Below are 21,853 nucleotides of genomic sequence, written 5' to 3'. Positions count from 1 at the left end.
ATCCATAGCTCAGTACTGTTCCTACATCTGGCCCTAAACCATTCCCAGTGAAGGGACAGGTGGCCTCTCAAACTTAACTTATCTAGAGATGGAGGGAACTACTGATAGTGAGCAGGTGAGGGTGGGGTGACCTATAAACAACGACATTGTCACCTGGAAGGGCTCTCCGTGGCCTGTCATTCAAGGCCCTTTACAGTTTGATTCTTGACTGACTTTGCATTATTTTTTTCATACCTTGTCCCCCTACCCCCACACACAGCCTCAACACCACCCCCCCATCTCTACAGTGGACCTTAATTTCCTTTTGCATCAAATGTCTTTCTCCGAGCCACACCGCCAATGAACAGCCTCTGCCTCTCTGAGGTCGGCTGTGCGTGTCCCCTCATCTTGGGAGCAGCTCTCCCTCCTCTCAGTCTCCACCGCCCTGTCCTGCTTGGCTGCACTCAAACTTCCCTCCCAGAATCACAGTTGTAAATATACACATTCCATCTCTCTTTGGCCCCTTAGTTCTTCACGGGCTGGGCTCATGCATACTTGTATTCACAGATGAGCAAACGGAAGCTCCTTCCCACGGGATCTGGCACAGTGTCTACACAAAGTAGGCACTCCCCAGATGTGTATTAAAGAATTGAATAGGTGAATATCCATCATCATAATATGATTACTTCTGTCATCACCATTAGCTTGATCACCATCTATTAATTCACAATAGGTAAGCCTTGAACTAGTATTATGTCTATTATCTAGGATTCCCCTCGGTGATTTTTTTTTCCAAAACACGAAGGTAATCCCAATATAGCTTGAGATGCCTGCTGGTTTTGTGTGAAACAGTGACCCCAGCATACGTCACAGGAGCTCTGTCCTTTGCACACTGGGTTTATTATACTCAGGTGCAGGCCCCGGGGCAGGGTCTCTACACGCCGGGGTTGCAGCAGGAGCACGCACACTTGTTTCTCATTATCTCCTTTGCTCATGTCCTGCCCTCCCTGCCTCCTGGTCTCAAGCTGGGAGTGTCTGCCTGGTTTCTCTGAGGGAGACTGACTGGATGTGTTTTCCCTCCAGCTGTTTCTGCAGCCCCCACCCTGACCTCTGAATGCAAGACAGGTGTCTTTCTGTCATCTCACCTCAGTGGGCTTTCTCACCAGCCTGCCAGAAAGCCGAGGGGTGGGAGAAGCCTGGCTACCTGCAGCTGAACGAATCCTTCGGCTGCGCCATTGCAGACAAGCAGTTCCACTCCCCAGCAGAGGCAGTGGGCATCCAGGGGTCGGCCTGACGTGCCCGAGCTGGTTAGACCAGGCCTCTGTCACAGGAGGTGCCGTTTGTGATTGGTGGCATCCTGCTCTGTGTTTCAGGCCGTGGTGGTGACTGATGGGGAGCGCATCCTGGGCCTGGGAGACCTGGGCTGCTACGGCATGGGCATCCCTGTGGGCAAGCTGGCCCTCTATACAGCGTGCGGAGGGGTCAACCCGCAGCAGTGCCTCCCTGTCCTGCTGGACGTCGGCACCAACAACGAGGTAATGAACTTGCCTGCTCCAGATGGTGGCTCTGGGATGTGATAGAGAGCACCTTCCTGGGGCAGTTACATCTACGAAGCATCAGGCCGTCGCTTTGTTGGGGCCCCCTCGCCAGGGCATTGTCTCCGCACAGCTGTGGAGTGGAAGCAGTTTCTCCTCCCTGCTTGCCCACCCCGCCCTCCCCACACCCCTCTTTTCCCTCATCACTGCTGGGTCTTCTTGCCCCTCTACCTCCTGAGGCCTCCACGGTGACCCCAGCTCCAGCTTTCTCTGCTTCCTTGCTCCAGGACTCCAGGCAGCTTCCTTTTCCCTCAAGGGTTCTCTCCAGCCCACTAGTGAAGAGGGCCACTGATGAAAGTGGCTGTGAGGCTGCTGTTTTTCCCAGAATTTTAGAGGTGAGCTGCCTCGGTGAGAGGATTAACACTCTAAGCCCCAGGGCCAGGGGCTGATGTGTGTGCACCAGGCAACCTAGTGCCCTGCTGCCCCAGGGAGAGGAACGGGCCCGAGCTGCAGGAGATTCACCTATAGGATTCCAGGCAGTTGGGGGTCTGAGCAGCTGCAACTTCAGCCAGGAGTGTGTCTGCTCCGAGGGCCACCACCCTGGGACACGGGCTCCCTGCGCACCGCGGGTCTCAGCTCTGAGGCTCTGTGTCAGAGAGCATGAGAAAGTATCCAAGAATTCCTTCTCAGTGACATTTATCTCTGAGTTTAAAACAAGTGCATGTTCGTGTTTTTAAGATTGAGAAGATCTAGAGAAGTTTTAAAACAAGATATCAGTCACACAACCAATACCAATCCCTGTCTGCATTTGGTATATTTCCTTTCCTACCATTTCTCCCCAAAGCATGTATGAAAACAAAACTGGGTTTTTATGGCATATACAGTTTCATGTCCTGCTGTTTTCCAATGTGATGTATGTCGTCAGTTTCCTCGCAGGGCATTAGCCATTCTTCCTCAACGTCATTTTAATAGCTGCCAGCTTCACCATAACTGACGCAAGAAACCCTCCACTGCGGGACACTTAGGTGGCTCCTAGCACTCTTGCTGGTGTTATTGCGCTCTGACGCCCATTTCTTAAAGATCATGATGACTTCCTAATGATAAACTCCCAGGAATGGAAAGATTGAGGCAAAGGGAATGGTCATTTTTAGGTTCTTAATTCGTGCTGTCAAAACGTTATATGCATTCTGCGGTGACCTCTCTCCGGAAAACTTGCCGTTGCCTCCTCCCTGGACACCACACATCCCTGCTTCTAAACAGCAGCAGCACGGCAGCTCCCAGGGAGGAATGAGGCCTATTCAGGCTTCATCCACAGACATGATCAGATGAGAGAGGACAGCAGGGCAGCCCTTGCTTCAGAGGGGGGAAATCGTGGGGGCGGGAGGTGGAGCGAAGGGAGGGGGAGAAGCACTGACTGAAAGAAGGGGTGCTGGGCTCAGTACCTGACAGCTAGGTGAGTCCCCCGCTCCAATCTGGACTTGATCCCCTTCCGGTACAATGAGGAACGGGGCCAGAAGTTTCTGCGCGTTCTTCCACCCCTAAAGCTCTTTCCATGCGCCTCCCACCAGCCTAGGAGACAGGAGGCTGGATGGTGGCACAAGACTTCGAGTCGCTTGTCAACAGCAGCCTTCAAGGCTGGTGCCACATTGAGGTTCCCTCCCCACAGCCAGATGCCTGGGTTTTACTAAAATTGTCCCTCCGCCACAAAAAAGGTATGTAGAGCCATCTGTGCATGGAGCAAAGCTTTGTTTTAGCTATTATTCCCATCTGCAACCTCCTGCTGTGGGTTGGAGTTCAGTGAGACCTCCAGTTGGTCTCAGTTGGATTTCACTGAGACCTTTGCTCTCTCGTCTCCTAAAAGCCAGCTCTGGGCCAGAAATGGAACGGCTCAAGTTTGAGTCTGAGACCACCGCTTCCCCTGGAAGAGTATTGGTTGCCTCTAGCAGGTGCGTTAAGATCTTTTGTCACGGAAGGTCCAACACCCAGCAATGATGTGCTGACATTTAGGGCTGGCCCCAGCTTGTAACAAACTCACCAGAGAAGATGGCAGGAAACCACGAGTGATCGTGGCTGTGCCCTTTACACAGACCACCCTGCTGAACCCTGACAACAACCCTGTGGGAACAGCATCCGTTGGTACCCTCTGGGACAGGTGAGGAGGCCGAGGCCCAGGGAGGACCAGCTAAAAGTGGCAGGGCTGGGACTGGGACCCCACCCCACACCGCACCGCCTGCCCAGGTTCCTGTTGCTTCACAACTAACGGTCATTTCTCAATTTGTAGAATTTTTGTAACCAAAGTAGCTTTAAAGCATCATTTAAAATCTTTATTAAAAAAAAGGAAGCGGCATTTCTCCCACGATGCTACGTTTGTGTTCCCATCTAATATCTCTCTGTGCACAAGCAGAGACGTACGTATTACCTGGTTATGTGCCCATAATTTTATTCTAGTTTTTTCAATGAAGATTATTCTGGGAGCACTTTTTATTTAACAAGGTAAATTTATTTGTTGACATTGGAACTTATTTACCTATTAAATTTATTTATTGAGTGTTTGGTAGGTGTCAGGCACTGCGCCAGGCAGGAGGCAGATGAATGAGAGACAGGCGGGGGTGGCTGGTTGTTAGTGTGTCAGCGCCGGCACCTAATGGATCATCTTAATGGCTGATGTGCTTACATCTGCTGAGAGTGTCTGCTTCTCCCCTGCAGCTTCAGGCCTCTGAATCTTGCCTCTCCGCGCTGGTTGTGGAAGGGAGAGAGCTTGGACCCGCCTGCTGCCTCCTGTCAGTAAAGGACAGAGAATTCCCCGCTAAAAGCCGGAACACAGCTTGACCGTGCCCTTGCAGCCTCGTGAGAGGCAGAGAAAGCAGTTCTCACCCAGGCTGCTAAGACCCATACCAGCCCTTGCAAGGTGCCAGGTGCAGTTCCAGGGATTATATATTTTCATCTCACCTAATTCTCACAGAAGCTATTGGGGGTATTGTTCTCCCCATTTTATAGATTAGAGAACTGAGACTGCAAAATATTAGCTGCTTACTTCAGTCTCACAGCTCTAAGTGTCAGCGCTGGGATTTGAACCCAGGTCTCCCTGGCTGCAGAGCTGCCTTGTCCTCCATGGCATGTTGCTCCAAGAGGTGTCAGGGGTTTGTGTTACAGACTGGGAAAGTAGGTGTTTCACATCATTGGGATCAAATCTGGATGTACTGATGCTACTTCCATGGTCCCCCCACTTCAAAGAAAGGTGAACCCCCATCAGACCCTCTTCAAGAAACTCAGGACACAAAAATCCAAAGTCACAAAGTGGCAAACTCTGGGAAGACAGTGATTTACCTCTTTTCCAGTGGATTCACTGTGTGATCTCGCTGACTATGGTTCTTTTTAAAAAAAAACGATTTTTCCCCGAAGTCTTGGGGCACATCTCTGCCTCAGAGGCTGCCGTAGCAACAGGACAGGGAGGCGCAGCCTCACAACCTCCATCTCACTCACCACTGCAGGGAGGGTGCTGTCATGATGGCTCTTGGTGTCAGATCTGCTGGGCCATCTGCGAGAATGTCTCTGTAAAAACTCTGGAGGCGATAGGAGCTTCGAGTCAGAGAAAACACCCTCCAGGCTTCCTGTGGAAAGAGAACATCTGCTGTCTGCATCCCTGAAACTCTGAGTCACTTTTACCTGACACATCGAGGAGGTTTGGGAAAACAAATACCGTGAGGCCCTGAAGAAGGCACACTCCACAGTTACCCAAGGGGCAGGGAGGGAGGGCGCTCCAGCTAGGCAGTGCACCCGCTCTCCACTCTCCAGCACGGGCATAGATGTGCACATTTTGTTGCATCTGCACGGCAGAGCCACAGACTGCCTATGTTAGAAGAGACCTGGCATACTTCTAGTTCAACCCCCTTCACCTCACACAGGAAACAGGGTCCCAGAGCAGAAACAGCTTCCCCCAGGGCTGAGTCGATGCCCAGTGCTCGTCCCACTCACTCTATGCTAAGGGTTCTGCAGGGCAACCTGAAGGCGTGGCTTTAAAATGGCCCCTGAGCCCTGGAGGGCTTTTCCTGGCAGAAGTCTTGAGCCTTGGTGGATTCACCTCCCGAGATGCTAGGTGAATCTGTGCAACCAACTGATGGGGGCGTAGGGGGAGTCATGTTGTGTCAGCTAGTGGGGAGAAAACCATGGGAACAGATGGTCAACAGAGCCTGCTGAACAGTGCTCTGGGTGTGGAAGGGTTTCCTCACCTCTTGAGATTGTCCTTTTGCAGCTAATAAGTCATCAGCACTGACCACATGGTGCCAACAGAGGCTGGCGCACACTCCTGGTGCACAGGTGAGGGTGCCCTCCTCAGGATCTGGGTCTCTCGCCCCTGGGCTCAACTGACCTTCCAAAGAAATGGGTGGTTGTCATAACTGCCACCCTGAGGGGCACAGTGAACTGTGTCCGCAGTGCGAACGCAGTGCAAACCCAATGGCACGACCTCCCCAGACCCCCAGATGTTCTCTGAGAGCAGGTGCCTGTTGCTGTGCAAGATAAATATTTCCCCAGACTGAAGGTTCATCTCTCTTCCGCCTGAAATCCAGTGCTCAGTGATGGGGCGAGGAAAGGGGAGGAAACCATTTTGTTTTCCTTGGCATTTCATCTCCGAGGAAAACCTTAGGAAGTCAGAACGGTGCCGACAGCCACAGAGGGCGTCTTCAATTCCCATAGCAGAGCAGTAGGTTCTGACTCACCTGCTTTGGACAAAGGCCTTAACCTGAAGTTGTTATCCTAGGCTTACTTAGTTCCAAACCTTGGTAACTGTCTAACAGAGGGGAAGCAGCCAGGCTTGCAGGTGAGTAAGCTGGTCCCACCTGGGAAGACCTCTGTCCTTTTCACCCTGCCAATTCCACCAAATCTGCTTCATGACCTTGGGCAGCTCATTTAACCTTGGGCCTCAGAAACTCATTTGGAGGAAACTAAACCAAGGGGTTTCTGAGACCTTCTTAGTTCTTAATCCAGCATCTCCTTAGCCCAGCTCTAGGAGGCATGCAACTCACAGCAGTAAGTCCTTCTTAAGGGCCTGCTGTGTGCAAAATCGCTGGGGAGATGCAGGTGAACGGAGCACCGGCTCCCGAGACAGCTGGCCTCACGCAGCAGAGATCATCATCCCCAACTGACAGAAGAAAATTGAGGCAGGGAGAAGTCAAATACCCTGCCCAAAGTCACAGAGCTAATTAAGTGACAGAGCCTAAATTTCAGCCCAGGTCCACCAGTTCCAAAGCCAGAGCCTCTTCTGATTCCAAAGCCGGGGGGCCACACTGAGGTTGCTCACGGGGACCGTCCTGAGCAGGGCACTGGCCCAGCAGCACCCTCTCCTCTGCAGTATGCTGCCTGTCAGCTCTAAGATTCCTTCTGCCCCTCTTGATAATCTGGTTACCAGATTTAGCAAAGAGTAATATAGAACAGTGATTACATTTAAATGTTCGATAAATAGCTAATCATTTTAGCATAAATACATTCCATGCATATTTAAACTTAAAAAAATTGTCCAACTAAAATTTAAATCTAACTGGGCATCCTGTATTTCATCTGGCAATACTACCTGCTGAAAACTTCTCTTCTTGACGAGCATTTGAGCAGGTACAGGACAGAGGAGAGCTGCAAGGAGAGGAGCCAGGTCCATTGACAGTCCGGCACCATGCTGGCAGTCTCCTTAGAGACACTGCTCAGTGGGACTCAGGGCCAAGTGTGGATTTGTTCCATGCCATGCCAAGACACCCATGGGAGCGCCATTCTCTGCTGCTTTAGGGAAGCTGTTCTTCCTCCTGCCAGAGGAGATCAGCTCTCTGGGGCTGTGCACATGGACTTTCTCCTTTCTGGCTGTCACTGTCCCCCAGCCTGGTTTGCAGGATGACAGCCTGGACCTTCCCAGCCACCACTGAACTCTTTCTTGAGAGGACCAGGCAGAAGGTGAAGAGCCACCCCAGATTCCCTAGTCATCACAGCATCAAATGATGGGACAGAAAGGGCACTGTCGTGAGAGCCAGACAAAGCAAGTCTCAGTTTCGGCTTAGCTGCTTGCTGGCTCTGTCAGCTTTGGAAATTTACTTAAACCCTTGATTCCCTGGCTGGTGTGGCTCAGTGGACTGAGTGTGGGCCTGCAAACTAAAGGGTCACCCATTTGATTCCCAGTCAGGGTGCATGCCTGGGTTGTGGGCCAGGTCCCCAGGTAGGAGTATATGAGAGGCAACTAGTCAATGTATCTCTCACACATAGATGTTTCTCTCCCTTTCTTTCTCCTCCCCTTCCCCTCTATCTAAAAATAAATTAATAAAACCTTTTTCAAAAGAAAACCTTGAGCTCCACCTTCCTCATCTATAAAATGGGAATGAGAATATGTAATACGAAAGGATCAAATTAGTTTTGATTAAGGAGTAAGTCACTTGAAAGTTCTATACAAATACAAGAAGCTATTGTTTTGGTATCATTTCCAGATAGAAACTTTCTTTTCAGTATTTTTGTGTTTAGTTTTGAAGTATTTCAGGCATAAGACATCTTATTATACAAATAAATATAAGGACTTTTTAAAGCTTTGTGTAGTCCCCTTTATAGCCCAGGGGTACCTCATTATGATCAACCTTGCATCTTAAATGCAGGTGTGCTGAAAAAAAATTGAACAATCCTACAATTCTTCAGAAGCACTGGAGAATTTCACTTGCCCCAGAAACTGCATGTGCAGCACTGAGAAATTCACTCTTTGCTGCCCGACCCACCACCAATCACATCTGTGACTTGGCAGTATTTCAAGTTATAGGTTAACACAGACCCTCTCATCTCTATAAGAACTAAAAAGTGAATGTCTTCTGCAAATGCCAAGCATTGTACTATTTTTATCATCACTGCGTATATCTTTCCAGGCTGTGTGTGTGTATTTTGGACAGTTGAAATTAGGATATCTGTGCAACTTTGCACACTGCTTTTTCATTTTAAATAATCTCATGCATGTCTGTCTAAGTGGCTGCAGAGTCTTAAAATCCACTGATTTTAATGACTGTCTAGCTGTCCACCAAGTTGTTATACCACCATTTACTTCATTGTTCGCTCTTGGCTGAATGTTTGCTGCCTTTAAGTGGCTTTTAGATGGTTACTTTGAAAGTGACAGGGAATGGTAGGCACGGTGTATGTCCTACTCTCACTCTTTAGTCCCCCCACACACACACACACCTACACACACGTGCACACCTGCCAAGGCAGATCCTAAACAATCTCAAGGATGTGTAACGTAGGGAGTGAGGAGGTTAAGAAAAGAAAGTAAGGACCTGACACCTTTCTAGTGTGTCCCGTGGTGCCATGGAGAAAGCACTACACTGATCTCAGATTATGTGGACCCAGAACTGGGCATGAGGGGCTAGGAAGGCAGACATTTCTTTTTTTCTGTCCCCTGCACCTTGGCCTAACCACAGCCTACAGCACCATCAAGACAGCATGGACCTGGAGCAGCGTCTTTAACAAAAAATAAGTCAACTGTGGTTGATGTGCAATAGAGCCACCTAAGCAGCGTGGTGGTTAAGCTGATGAACTCTGGAACCAGGCAGCCTGGGTTTGAATCCTTGCTCTTCCACTTACAGCCCAGGGTCCAGGCGGGTTGTGTAGTCTCTCTGTGTCTTGTTGCCTCATTGTTGTAAAATGGGGAAAATAGCCTATCTCTGTGTCCACTCAAGTCCTCCAGGAAATAGGTGTGAGAGGTGTGTAGCAAGAAGCACCTGTGAAGAATAAAGGGCGGGAGCAGGAGCAGTTGGTGGGCGGGTGGGGCCTTCAGACGAGGTGTGACATCAGCAAAAGTAGAAAAAGAAGGAGGAAGACAGTAAGGAAAGCTGTCTGCAACCCAGTCCCGGGAAAGTCTCAAGCCAATGGGAGTCCCTGAATAAAGACGGTCTGAGAGGACCCTCAGCCAGGCAGGACTGGCCCGCCCTAGCACCCAGCACGCCCAGTCATGAGCTGGGAGCAAGACGGATAGAATATGGCTGCTGAAAGCTGTCCACCAGCTACCCTCCCTCACCAGGTTCTCTTAAGGGAGTTCTGAGCTGCAGGTCTCCATTGTCACACCTCACAGGGGAGATTCAAGACTTAGAATGTTTCCCAGTGTGCGGCACATACTGTGAAACTAAAGCTACTGCTATTACTTTTTAATGTGGGTTGTAATTCCCAAAGCGCTTTCACCTATATGACTTCATTTACTCATCACAATCACTCTTTGCTGATTGGTAGTTTATCCCCATGTGACCCATGAGAAGAAGGCTAGAGAGGTCTTGTGATTTGCCTGAGGTCACACAGCTAGTCAGTGTGGAGGTGAGACTTGACTCTCGGCCCTTGGAGGGCACAGCTCGAGGTACCCTCGGCTCTGAATCCTGCAGCAGCAGTTCAAGTGGAGATGACAATTACAGAAGCGCCAGAAGCTGGCGCTTTTGTGAGATGGACACAAAATCAGATAATTTTGTGTTCCCGGAGACTAATGTATGGAATTACTTTCTATTTCCTAAACACACAGGATACTTTTCCTCCTTCCACTCCAGCCCCCAATCTTTCCTTGCGCTGACTTCTCAGCCTGGAGGGCCCAGCCCACCCATCAAAATTTGTCCATCTTTTAATGCCGAACCANCACACAGCTAGTCAGTGTGGAGGTGAGACTTGACTCTCGGCCCTTGGAGGGCACAGCTCAAGGTACCCTCGGCTCTGAATCCTGCAGCAGCAGTTCAAGTGGAGATGACAATTACAGAAGTGCCAGGAGCTGGCGCTTTTGTGAGATGGACACAAAATCAGATAATTTTGTGTTCCTGGAGACTAATGTATGGAATTACTTTCTATTTCCTAAACACACAGGATACTTTTCCTCCTTCCACTCCAGCCCCCAATCTTTCCTTGCGCTGACTTCTCAGCCTGGAGGGCCCAGCCCACCCATCAAAATTTGTCCATCTTTTAATGCCGAACCATTTTCTCCATGACAGAACCCAACCATCCCCAGTGGGAATTAGTCCACTCCTTCTCTGTGCTGCGACATGCCACACTTCCTTCCAAAGCACTGTTCCTCTGTCCTGTAGTAGAGTTGATAGTTCGCTCAACAGCCACCTGCAACAGACTGAGCAGCCTGAAGGCAGCAACCGTGGATCACCCACCTGCAAAGCCCCGCGAGGCCCAGTGTCAGTAACAGGGGATCAGTAAATGTCTCATGCACGAGTGAGTCCACTGATTCTGTGGCGGGCTGTGGGGGGCGGGTATAGAGGAGGGGAGAAGCCAGCCAGTGGGCGTGGTCATCACACGAATGCAGACACAGAAGATACCCAAATACTGTGTGAATGGCCTGGCAAAGAGCCATAAAAGGTAGCGTGGGGGTTGCCTAATACAAGCTAGTACTGAGGTGGGCCACTTTCTTAAACTGAAATTTCTGGTTGTAACATTCTCTCCTGTATCGGACAACCAGGCACGTGGTATATATTTGGTAAGGTTTTGTGGAAGGGAGGGAATGGGGGAGGAAGGAAGGGTTTTTAAAATTTAAGTACAGATCAGTAGCTTTGGACGACACCCAATACTTCAATCCAGGTGCTGCCTGTGACAGTTTTGCCCCCTAAGATGACATTTGGCAATGTCTACAGACATTTTTTATTGTCACATCTGGGAATGCTACTAACTTATAATGGCTAGAGATCAGAGACCAGCGCTAAATATCCTACAATACCCAGGTGAACCTTCCCGTCAAAGAATTACGTAAGCAAAGTGTCAGCACCACTGTTACCAAACACAGTGGGTTCGGCTGCCTGCCACCACACACACATATAACACAATAATTGACCGGGAAGGAGAAAGGTCTTTATTAAAAGATTGCCCAATTTGGGGGAGTGGAAACTCCCTGGTTTCAAGCCATTTTCTTCTGCAAAACACAGAAAGAAGCCAGCCACCCCCCGGACCAGAATCTGGGTCCAGATATCCTGCTCCATTCCTTTCTGTCCTCCTGGGGCCCAGGGCCCTTACATGAAGGGTCTCCATCTCTCCGGCTCCAGGCCCTCTCCCTCTCAGGGGTGCGCACCTGCGCGGCCGCCATCTCCATTGCTTCACCGCAGCTTCCTCCCCTCCCAGGGCCAGGGCACACGGCAAGGTCACTGCAGTCGGTTGTGGGTGGTGTGCAGGGCTCCATCTGTGGGGCCCTGGTGTCCAAGGCTGCATTCCACCCCTGGGACCAGGGAGCACTCCTGGCCCATGTGTCTGTATGCTGCTTCAAAGCAGGAGAATGGGAGTGGTCCAGGACCTGTACTATGTAGCATGGGGCCACAGTGTCCCACAGGCTGCTGCTGGCAAGGTGCACATCCCATGCAAACCTGCTCTTGACCAGGCAAGCAGGGGCAAGGCAAGAGCTACAAGTGAGACCCAGTGCCCACCAGGCACTGAAAATGCTCTGCCCGCCCCCAAACAGGCAGTTGAGGGGAATGCAAACAGCACTGGTACTCTGTGGTTTCCATTTAAATATTCCACCACCCCCAAATCCCGCACGCTGTGGCAGCGTCTGCTTGCCAGGCAGTCTAGGTTAACATCCATCTTGCATGTCAGCCTGCACGGCGTCACTGCCCCTCCTCCTCCCCCCATGGTCCGAGAGTGAGTAGGAGGGTTTCTAGCCTCGTGCAGGGGCACAGTGTCTCTCTCTGCCCAGGGTGGGGTGTTGCTGTTTCACCTCCGTAATACATGTGCGTTGTGACCTTTTCGGCCCATGCATGCTCTATGCAAGCTGTCACAAGCTGCACTTGTTTACCCTTCCCCAGGGGGTATGGAAATCTGTCACACAGTTTTGGTTGTGATTTCAATCCTGCCACCCTCATCACTTCCTGACCCCTCTTGGGGGTCTCTCCACTTTGCCCAGCAATCTGGCCGGATCTCCCCGGTTACATTACTGCTGAGAAACCCTGAAATGAATCCACAGCCGCGGCCAGAGGTTGGAAGACTGTGTCTGGGAGAGGCTTGCCTATTCACAGAATCCTTGGTTTCTAAAACAGGGACCACCCGGTAGCCCACTCCCAGTCAGAGGCTTAGCCTTCAGATCCTTCCAAAGATAATCCCTGGGGATCTTTCTCCCGCTTCCCCCGTGTCACCCCCTGGTCCTTCCTGCTGAACCAGGACACTTGAGGACATGGATGCTCTCTGTTCCAGGAGCTGCTCAAAGACCCTCTGTACATCGGCCTGAAACACCAGCGTGTGCGTGGGAAGGAATACGATGACTTGCTGGATGAGTTCATGCAGGCTGTGACAGACAAGTAAGTGGGTCGGTCTCTCCCTTTTGAAAGAGGACTTCTAAGAGGTAGTATGACTGAAATCAACGCAAACAAGAGACAGTGAGACGCACGCTTTTCCCGATGGTCTGAAAATTCCTACTTGACTCCATGTGCTTGAAAGCCTCAAAGCCGAATGGGCTTGTTGTCTGGGAGAGTGTTTGGGAGCAGAGAGGGGAGGGGAGAAGGCTGAGGGCTGACGGTCTGTGTTCTGGACGTGGTTAAGTGTCCGATATTTCAGGAAGAAAATGCCCTTAGCCAGAGCTGCTCTACGTTCTCACCATAAATAGGGACGTTGTGAGTGGTGGAGGAAAGAAATGTGCCCTTCTCACAGAATGGCTTTGGAAGGCAGCCCGCCATGTGACTAGTCACTTTCCACCTCTACATGAGGACCAGGCAGCATTAATAAAGCATTGCGGGCTGAGCCTATGAGGTTTATGAGGTGTTATCTTGGCACTGGGGTGCATGATTTGGTGCTTCTGCCCCCTCTTTCCTGCCCCATCTGCCTGCCACCACAGGCCCCTGCTCACCCTGCTGCTGCTGGCCTCCTGCTGGCCTGGGGCTCTGGAAACAGCCTCTCCACCCACCCATGTTCAGTCTGACAAGCAAGTCAATCAAGACAGAGTTTCAGCAGCCCAGGAGCAGGTCCCAGCAGACCCAGCAGGTCCCCTTCTCACTTGAAAACCTGCAGCCTTTTTTGCTCGCCCAGGAGTGCCCAGTGATATCCAGGCAGAGCTGGCCTGGACATATCTGGCAAAGTATTCCCTTCCAAGTTCAGCCACTTGAACTAAACAGGCTGGAGAGCTGCTCCAGCTTCTGCAGCCCATGAAGTCTCATTGGGGTGGACTTTCTCAGTAGGAAAACTGATACTCCCCCACCTTCTAGGTGCATGACCTTGGGCAGGTTACTGAACTCTTGGTTCTCTTTATCTGGGGGTAAGAAGAAAGCATTTTGTTGTTTTTTGTGGCTTTTGATTTTGTTTCTTAAGATGAGAGAAAATGATATTGAAGTTATATAGGATGGGAATAATCCTACAGAAAAAATAGAAATTAAGCCCTGGCCAGCTGGCTCAGTTGGTTGGAGCATCGTCCCGTACACCAAAAAAGGTTGCAGCTTCAATCCCCAGTCAGGGCATGTAGAGAAGGCAATCAATCAATTTTTCTCTCACATCAATGTTTTATCTCTCTCTCTCCCTCTCTCTCTCTCTCCCCCTCTCCCTCTCTCTCCCCCTGTCTCCCCCTTCCCTCTCTAAAATCAATGCACATATTCTCCAGTGAGGGTTTTGTTAAAAAAGAAGGAAATTAGTAATGGAGTGTGGGGTATGGGGATAAAAGTTCCTTAAGAAGTAAGAGGGCGAGGTTCTTGTGCCTAGCCTCAGCTAGGAGCACAGAAGCCCATCTGCAGGAACGGAGGGCAGACAGAGGTGGGCAAATGCAGGGGGACAGTGTGTGGGGTACCCTTGGATGAAGGCAAGGTCACCTGCTGAGAGTAAAGACGGGGACAGAGGTGGTGGAGGTTTAAGGATGAAGGCAGTATGACCTGGCACGTCCAAACTGGGGGGCTAGAGGATAATTACTGGGCAGCTCCATGGGCCCCCTGGAGGTTACTCTTCGTGAAGTCAACTTAGGACAGTTACCTTATTTCTGTGATTTTCGCTAGTGAGTTTCAACTGTTTGGATAATGTGTAGGAAGAGACAGAGAGTAGGATTTAATCAGCGTTGGGATTTTGCCAGGCAAGAGAGAGAAAGGAGTTGGGAGTGAATTCAAGGGCGTGATTATGATGTTGTGTCATGGGATGTAGGCTGGGTAAGAAGGAACAGGAGGACGTGGTGGAGGAGAGGAATAAGGGGCAATACTGTGATTGGTGCGGATGGTGAGTCCTGGTGAGGCTTAAGAGTTATTGAGCCGGGTGCTAGGTAGAATGAGCTGGACAGAAAGGACTTGGTAGTTGGAACATTAGGTGTTTAAAGCTCAGATTATGGCGGAAGTGCTGCTAGTGAGATGTGACCAGCAAAACAGCTAATGCAAGGATCAGCCACGTCAGTAGGGGCGTATCAGCTAGAACAAGGACGGTGAACAGGATGAACATCCCACTTCATTCTCCCCCTTTCAGACCACCCTGAATTCCGCACTTGGTTCTGGACAGGATGCTTTGAGGGCCATAAATTCCCAAAAGTGCCTTTGGAGAACAGTAGTCATGATGATGGGGAAGCTAAAGCCTTAGCCTAGGGGGAGAAGACTTAGGGGCCGCTCTGTGCATATCAAGGGCACAGGAATCCCTCCAGATATCTGAAAGATATTCTTCCAGAAGGGGATTAAACTTGTTTCTGTATACTCAAATGGAAAAAAAATGGTAAAATGCCAAAAAAAGGCAGTTTACAGCTCAAAATAAATTTGACCTATCTCACAGGGCACTGGACCTTCTGTGAGAATGAGTTCCCTGTCACAGGAAGAGTTCAAGAATAGGTTGCATGGCTTATTGTTGCTGCTCTTCTAGAAGGAAATTTAAGCTTTAGATAGTCTTTGAGATGCCTTTCCACCCCAGCATCCCACAGGACCTCTCAAGATCCCTCGATGGCAGGATAGATATTCTTATTCCCATTTTATAGAAGAGGAAACTGAGGCCCTGAGAGGCCCAGGAGCCTGTCTCAGGTCACACAGTGTCTGGCAGGACTGCAAGTTGGGACAGTGTCTCAACTGTCTCAGGTCACACAGTGTCTCCCAGGACCGAACCTGGGCCTGCTGACTCCGAGGTCAGAGTGCTTTCTACAACGCTGAGCTACCTGTGGATGACTAGAGAAGGGGATGAAATGGGCTTTGAGAGCCTGCTTTTTTGCTTCCTGTTTCCGGGGCTCCGTGCTTATCCAATGAGTCAATAGTCATTCTGTGATTCCCACAGGGAAGTCTTGCTATTTGTGTGAGAAGGTTACATGAATGAAGATGGAAGAGGCTCTTCAAATTATCATTAAACTCAATTCATACTCTAACAGGCATACAAGCAGTCCACAGGAAAATCCTTGGGGAGAGCCGTGCGTCAGCCGAGAGAAATGTGTCATGTGTCATGTGTCATGTGTCCTGAAGGGGAAAAGATGATGGGTTGACAGCTGGTTGTTTTGAGACTCTAATAACCTAACACAGATGTTTGTGGATACTGTAGGTGGGAAGGAACTGGTCTCCCCAGGCACTCTGGGGAATACAGTAGCCTCAGGGTGGAATGCCCAGCCTGGGAATGAGTCAGCAGCCCCAAAGCCAAACACAATGTATTTTAAGAAAGAATCCTGGGAAACACTGACTCCTGAAAAAAACCCCGAAAACCCTCGTCTCTTTCCAAACATCCTACTAATAAAAATCTCCATCTTCTTGCCCCTACCCACTCATCGGGATGTGTCATAAGATTTGGGGGGCCTGAAAGAGTCATCACGTGGCCCAGTTATTCTCCTGGAGTTTGGCCACAAAGGAGGACCCATCAGGACAGAAGACATCTCCGTGTAAAGCTGTGAACCACAGTGATAGGTAACTGGGAGTGCCCCACTCACGGCGGAGACAATGCTTCATGTTTCTGTGGCAAAGACTAGTCGTTCTGTTCTTCCCGCTCTTTCCCTGCCATACGATGGGACGTGGAGCATTGCACCCAGGGGCCAGTTTTCCCCTGGGTTCCCACGTATGTTGTGCATTTCTGTTACTGGCAGTAGAATGGATGGGAATGGTCTGTTCTAAGTCTGGCCTGGGTTGGACAGAAGTTTGTTGTCAGCAGCAGCAGCAGCCTTTAGGCAGACAAGGAAAAGAAACCACCCCCTTTCTCTCTAGGTCCCCAAACCCTAATGATAGAAATTGCTAAGCTGCTGAGGCAAAAGTGATAAAGAAGACGGGAAATGATAGTTTTTTTGTTTGTTTGTTTTTAAACTGACTTTTTTTTTTAGTCATCTGCATTTTAACCCCAGAAAAAATGTCTTCTTTTTGAGTCTCTTCATCTTCTATCTCTGGCTGAATTATCCCTCCTGTGCCTTGAGCAGATGGACAGGGGGCACGGCTATCAGTACTGGTCAGGACTTCGTGCAAAGCAGAGCGCCAAAGCTCAAAGCTGGGAACCGGGAGGTGAGTCTCCAAGACTGCTCACTGCCCCCAGGTCTGTCATGACCAAGCACACCCCTGCTTCATTGTCTACTGCTGCCTAGCAAGCCAGCTGTGACTTAACACACTTATTTGCTCTTGATTCTTGCAAGCTGAGCTGACTTACTTAGCTGGGTGTTTCTGCTGGTTTTGCCAGTAGTCATTTGTAGGGCTGCTTTCAGCTGGCAGATTAGCTGGCAGCTGGGCTCAGAACCGGAAGCAACACTGGGCTCCTCTCTCTCCACAGAGTTTCAGAGTCTCTCCCTCTTCACATGATCTCTCCATATGGTCTCTTCTCTCGACCAGGTGGCTAAACTTGAATCTTGGCGGTCTGGGGCTCCCAAGACACACAAAAATGAAAGCTTCCACAACCTGGTCTCCAGGTTTAAGGCTGAGGCCTGAACCTGGCACAGTGCAACTTCCCCCACATTCTCCTGGCTAGAGCAAATCTCAGGTCCACAACAGATTCCAAGAGAGAGAATAAGGCAAGGATATAAATACCAAGGGGAATGATTCATTGGACAGTCACCAGTGTAAAGACTGCCATGGCCCATCCAGCCTGGGAAGCACAAGGAATGGCACAGCCAATGTTATGGGAGGTTGTGCTCTGGAAATGCAAAAAAAACCAACAGAGGAATAACACAGATACTCATAAAAGCAGGGAAATGTAGCATAAAAAAATCGATATGAGGCGTGCCATAGTGGTAGTAGTGGGCCTCTTGGCAGTGGCCAGGGGGAGTTAATGGTTTACCCGGAGGGCCTTGCGCCACCTTTCTTGGTAGGCTAGGGTGTTCATGCTCTCGGCCTTCTGCTACACGCTGGTGCTGCTGCTCACAACTCATCTTCTTTGCCATCTGGCACAGTATCTATAGTACTGATGAGCTGAAGACTGATTACAAGAATCCTATAGACCAGTGTAATACCTTGAGTCCTCTTTACTTCCATCCACCCTTTCTTCTGGGTCATGTTTCTTTATGCAGTACAGTGGCTTCCACTGCTCTCATTGTGCACCTCTTGGCACATCGTATTTGGAGGCATATGAGTTCACCGGTAATGAGCGGACTCGGACTCCGCGGCCCTGCAGCCATCATGAATGCAGACATTCTAGCCTATTGTTGATAGAAAAACATTTAGCACTTTAGCTCTTTATCTTGTAGACTTTTTTTTACTACCTATACTGCATTTGTTTTGGTCAGCTCTTAGAACAATGCACAGCCCTGTCTGGTATGGCTCAGTTGACTGGAACATCTTCATGTCGACAGAAAGGTTGCAGGTTCGATTCTTGGTCATGGCACATACCTAGATTGCGGGCTTGATCCCCAATCTGGAGGCATAGAATCCCTGGTTCAGGCATAGACAGGAGACAACTAGTCAATGTTTCTCTCTTGAATTGATCTCTTTCTCTCTTTCTCCCTCCCTCTCCTCCCCCTTTCTCCTTCCCTTCTCTCTCTCTAAAACAATGAAAAAATGTCATCAGGTGAGGATTTTTTCGAAAAAGGAACAGCCCTGGCTAGTGTGACTCAGTGGATTGAGCTCTGACTTGCAGATTGAAAGGTTGCTGGTTTGATTCCTGGTCAGGGCACATGCCTGGGTTGAAGGACAGATCCCTAGGTGGGGGCATGTGAGAAGCAACCAATTGATGTATCTCTCACACATCAGTGTTTCTCTCCCTATCTTCTCCTCTCTCTAAAAACAAATAGAAGTAAAATCTTTTTAAAAAGGAACAGCACACAGAAGAATTGGTGCAGTTAAGAGCGTGAAAAATGAAACCAAACAAAGGGATTCTATACATCAAGATCTTGTTTCCAAGAGTAGCCTATGGAATCTGATCAGTTACTTTAAAATATGACTCATGCCCAACCGTATTAGGCACCGTAATGAGACTGAAAAGAAATAGAAGACAAGGACTGTGTCCTCAAGAATTTTATACACCTTCCAAAAAGACCAAAAAAAAGTGAAGTGGAGATCATTAAAGAAGAGTTAAGGTCTCAACTGTTCGATGTTGAGCATCAGCTCAGTGGGAATTTAGGAAAGGAGCTCAGAGATGATTGGGAAGAGATGGAAACTCTACAAATTCAGGCTCAAATCTGAATAAGCAACCGGGAAAAGAACACATGACATATAGATGATACATCGTGAGAAAAGCAAGAACACAGGAAAGGCAAGGAATACGCAGAAGGCTCAAGAAGACTGGCCCAGCTAGAGATGAGTGTGCACTGGTTTAAAATAAGATTAAGTCAGAATGGAGCATGATACAATAGGCTTTAAATCCCAGGTAGAGGTTTATAATTATCAGAGCTCAAAAACACAAAGGGTTGCAACCACCCGAACCAGTGGTTTTTAAGCCAAGCTTCCCTGAGCCCCAGGCATTTGCAGAGGTGCAGCAGGTGAGCTGGAAATAAAATGTTTCCCACTTACCATGTAAGATTCAAACCCCAGAAAATCTGCCCTGACCAACCTGGCTGGAAATTCTTTCCTAGTTTGCAATCATAGAGTAACTTATTGGTTGTATAATTCATTTGCTAATGAATGATACTCTTTATTGTGACATCTCTTCTATAATTATCGAGAGCTTTTCTTTAAAGTTTTCTTGGCTTTTCATTTTTCAGGGAGCAGAGACTAGGCAGACATGTGTCTGGACTGTTATAGAGGTTCAAGTACCATACGATCAGAGTATGGACTTTGAGAATCATTTTGTCCTCAGGTCCTATGATGCGGTAATGTCTCTACCTGACGGGTAGTTCCTGGGGGCAGGTGGTGCAGGGAGTGTGACTTCTTTATTCCTGGCGGGCCTGTGGTTAAATGAGGGTGGGAGCTGGGTGGGTGGTTGATTGGCTGGTTGAGGGATTAAAAGCCTTCACCAGGCTAGCTATTGTTTAGAATGGACTGAAGGTCATGAATGCGACCACATCTGAGGAAGTGGTCAAAGAAATTTTGGGATTCATTCTAACTTCTCTGACCTCTGAAGAAGCAGGACAGTTTTCCAGTCTCAGCTTCATGTGGGTAGATACTATTCAATAGGGTAGGTACTGTTATTAACAGTGTTTTAAAGGATGAGGAAACTGAAGCTTTTAAAGTGTAAGTACCTCACCTAAGAAAGAGGATGCTATTAAAACCCCACCCACCAACAACGGTGGTTAAAAGGACAAACTGGATGGTCTGAGCTGGAACCTCTCACCTGCCACTGACTAACAAGCTACGGACACTTCATTTACATACACCTGCAGTTCCTCGTTCCTAGAACGCTTTTTTAAAACTTAACTCATAGAGCCGCTTATGTTGGATAACTAAGACAATCCATGTAAAATGCTAAATAATATACCTGGATAATAGTAAACACTTAAATAGTGCTTGCTACTATTATTATTATTTTAGGCAATTTCCAAAGCCACTTTCCTTCCAGCAGCACTTTCATGGTGACCCAATGCATTCGTGTTTGAGCTCAATTCTCCACCAATACGTCCATCACTTCCTTCCGTAGTCCCCACTCATCCGTCCCCATGATTCCAGTGCCACTTTCCCGTTCTTCTCCAATTCTTCTTCCCCAGGGCTAACCTTAAGTGGGGGTGGGGGACAAAAACTAAACAGCCCTGGAAACACTGGGTGTCATTTATCTCTGTTTCAGATCCCCAGGAAGTGCAGTTAATAAACACCTGGTCTTGGGGTGGTAAACACACAGTACAATGTACAGATGATATATTATAGAATTGTACACATTAAACCTATATAATTTTATTAACCCATGTCACCACAATAAATTCAATTTTTAAAAAAAAACGCTTGGTCTTTGACCCCTAAACCTAATCAGTTTAACTTTGCTCACACCCCCACCAGGTGGACATACCTGCGTGTACCTGTCGAGGTGAAATCTCATGTTTTCTGCAGTTGTTTCAGTTGAGTGTTGTTTGGACCCCATGGCCCCATGATTCTGAGAGTACCCTTGTATAACCAAACAGCTTTTAATGCAACACAGTCATGAAAAGCAGAAACTTTCCCGAGGATAGAAAAGTATCAAATCGCTGCACTATCAACCAGCTGATACTGACAATAATTATTAAGAGGCTACACATACAGACCCCCCCACTTTGCTCCTAGAGCTGGAAGGAGCCTTGGATGACTTCACCCTCCCACCCTCTCCTCACTGCCTGAGCGCCCACCACACAGCCTTCTAGCTGCTCCTTCAACTTGTCATTTTTGTTAGGGCTGCAGAGCCCTCCCGCCCCAGCCTTGAAGGTTCTTTCACTCTCGTGGCTGTTTCCGTCCCTTCACCCAGGCTTGGAAATGGCTCCACAGCCAGGCAAGGTCTAGTGCCGAGGATTCTACACGGCAGGAATTGAGAGCTGCAGAAAACTGGAAGTTTCTAATGGCTGCCCCCACCGTGAAGAAGAAAAAGACTCTGCTCCCCAGCATCAGTAGGGAAAGGACAAGGAATTTGGAGTGGGGAGAATGTTTCTTGGAAGAAAAACGAAAACACCAGATCTTCACCACATGTAACTCTAGAGTCCACATTTACCATATACACACAGTGCAAAACTTCCCAAGAAATGAGTATGTCCCCTCTTGGTGATACGGCTGGAGAACCTGGCAGATGGAAAAGTAAAACTTCCCTGTAGAGGCACTCCCACACTCACGCTGTGGGAAATTCCTTGAGGGGAAAAAACAGTGCTCCAATGAAAATAAATTCATGATTCATAATAACCCACATGGAAACAATTCGCATGTGGGAAAATCAGATACAGAACTAATAGAACAATTAGAACCTCAAGAAAAAGGAATATTCTGAGAAAGATTATGAAGCAGCTCTACTTAGAGGTATAAAGGAATTAAGGAATAAGGAAAGTGCCCACGCTGGCTAGTGTGGCTCAGTGGATTGAGTGTCGGCCTGTGAACCAAGGGGTCACCGGCACAATTCCCAGTCAGGGACATGCCTGGGTTGTGGGCCAGGTCTCC

The 21,853-nt window shown here is 48.9% G+C and overlaps 1 protein-coding gene across 3 annotated transcripts in view; it reads left to right on the top strand.

Moving 5' to 3' along the window:
- ME3 (malic enzyme 3) overlaps window positions 1–21,853 on the top strand; it is a 185,722-nt gene that overhangs the window by 127,726 nt on the left and 36,143 nt on the right. For all 3 annotated transcript variants that reach the window (XM_037042907.1, XM_037042908.1, XM_037042909.1), the window contains 2 exons: window positions 1,353–1,514; window positions 12,675–12,778. In XM_037042907.1, the coding sequence (XP_036898802.1) occupies window positions 1,353–1,514; window positions 12,675–12,778 (266 nt within the window). The remainder of the gene's footprint in view (window positions 1–1,352; window positions 1,515–12,674; window positions 12,779–21,853) is intronic.

The sequence above is a fragment of the Sturnira hondurensis genome, unplaced genomic scaffold (assembly GCF_014824575.4).
Source record: "Sturnira hondurensis isolate 20B ecotype Veracruz unplaced genomic scaffold, ASM1482457v3 Scaffold0003801, whole genome shotgun sequence".
Classification (NCBI taxonomy): Eukaryota; Metazoa; Chordata; class Mammalia; order Chiroptera; family Phyllostomidae; genus Sturnira; species Sturnira hondurensis.
Note: the sequence above shows the minus strand (reverse complement) of the source record. Positions and strands in the feature narration are given on the sequence as shown.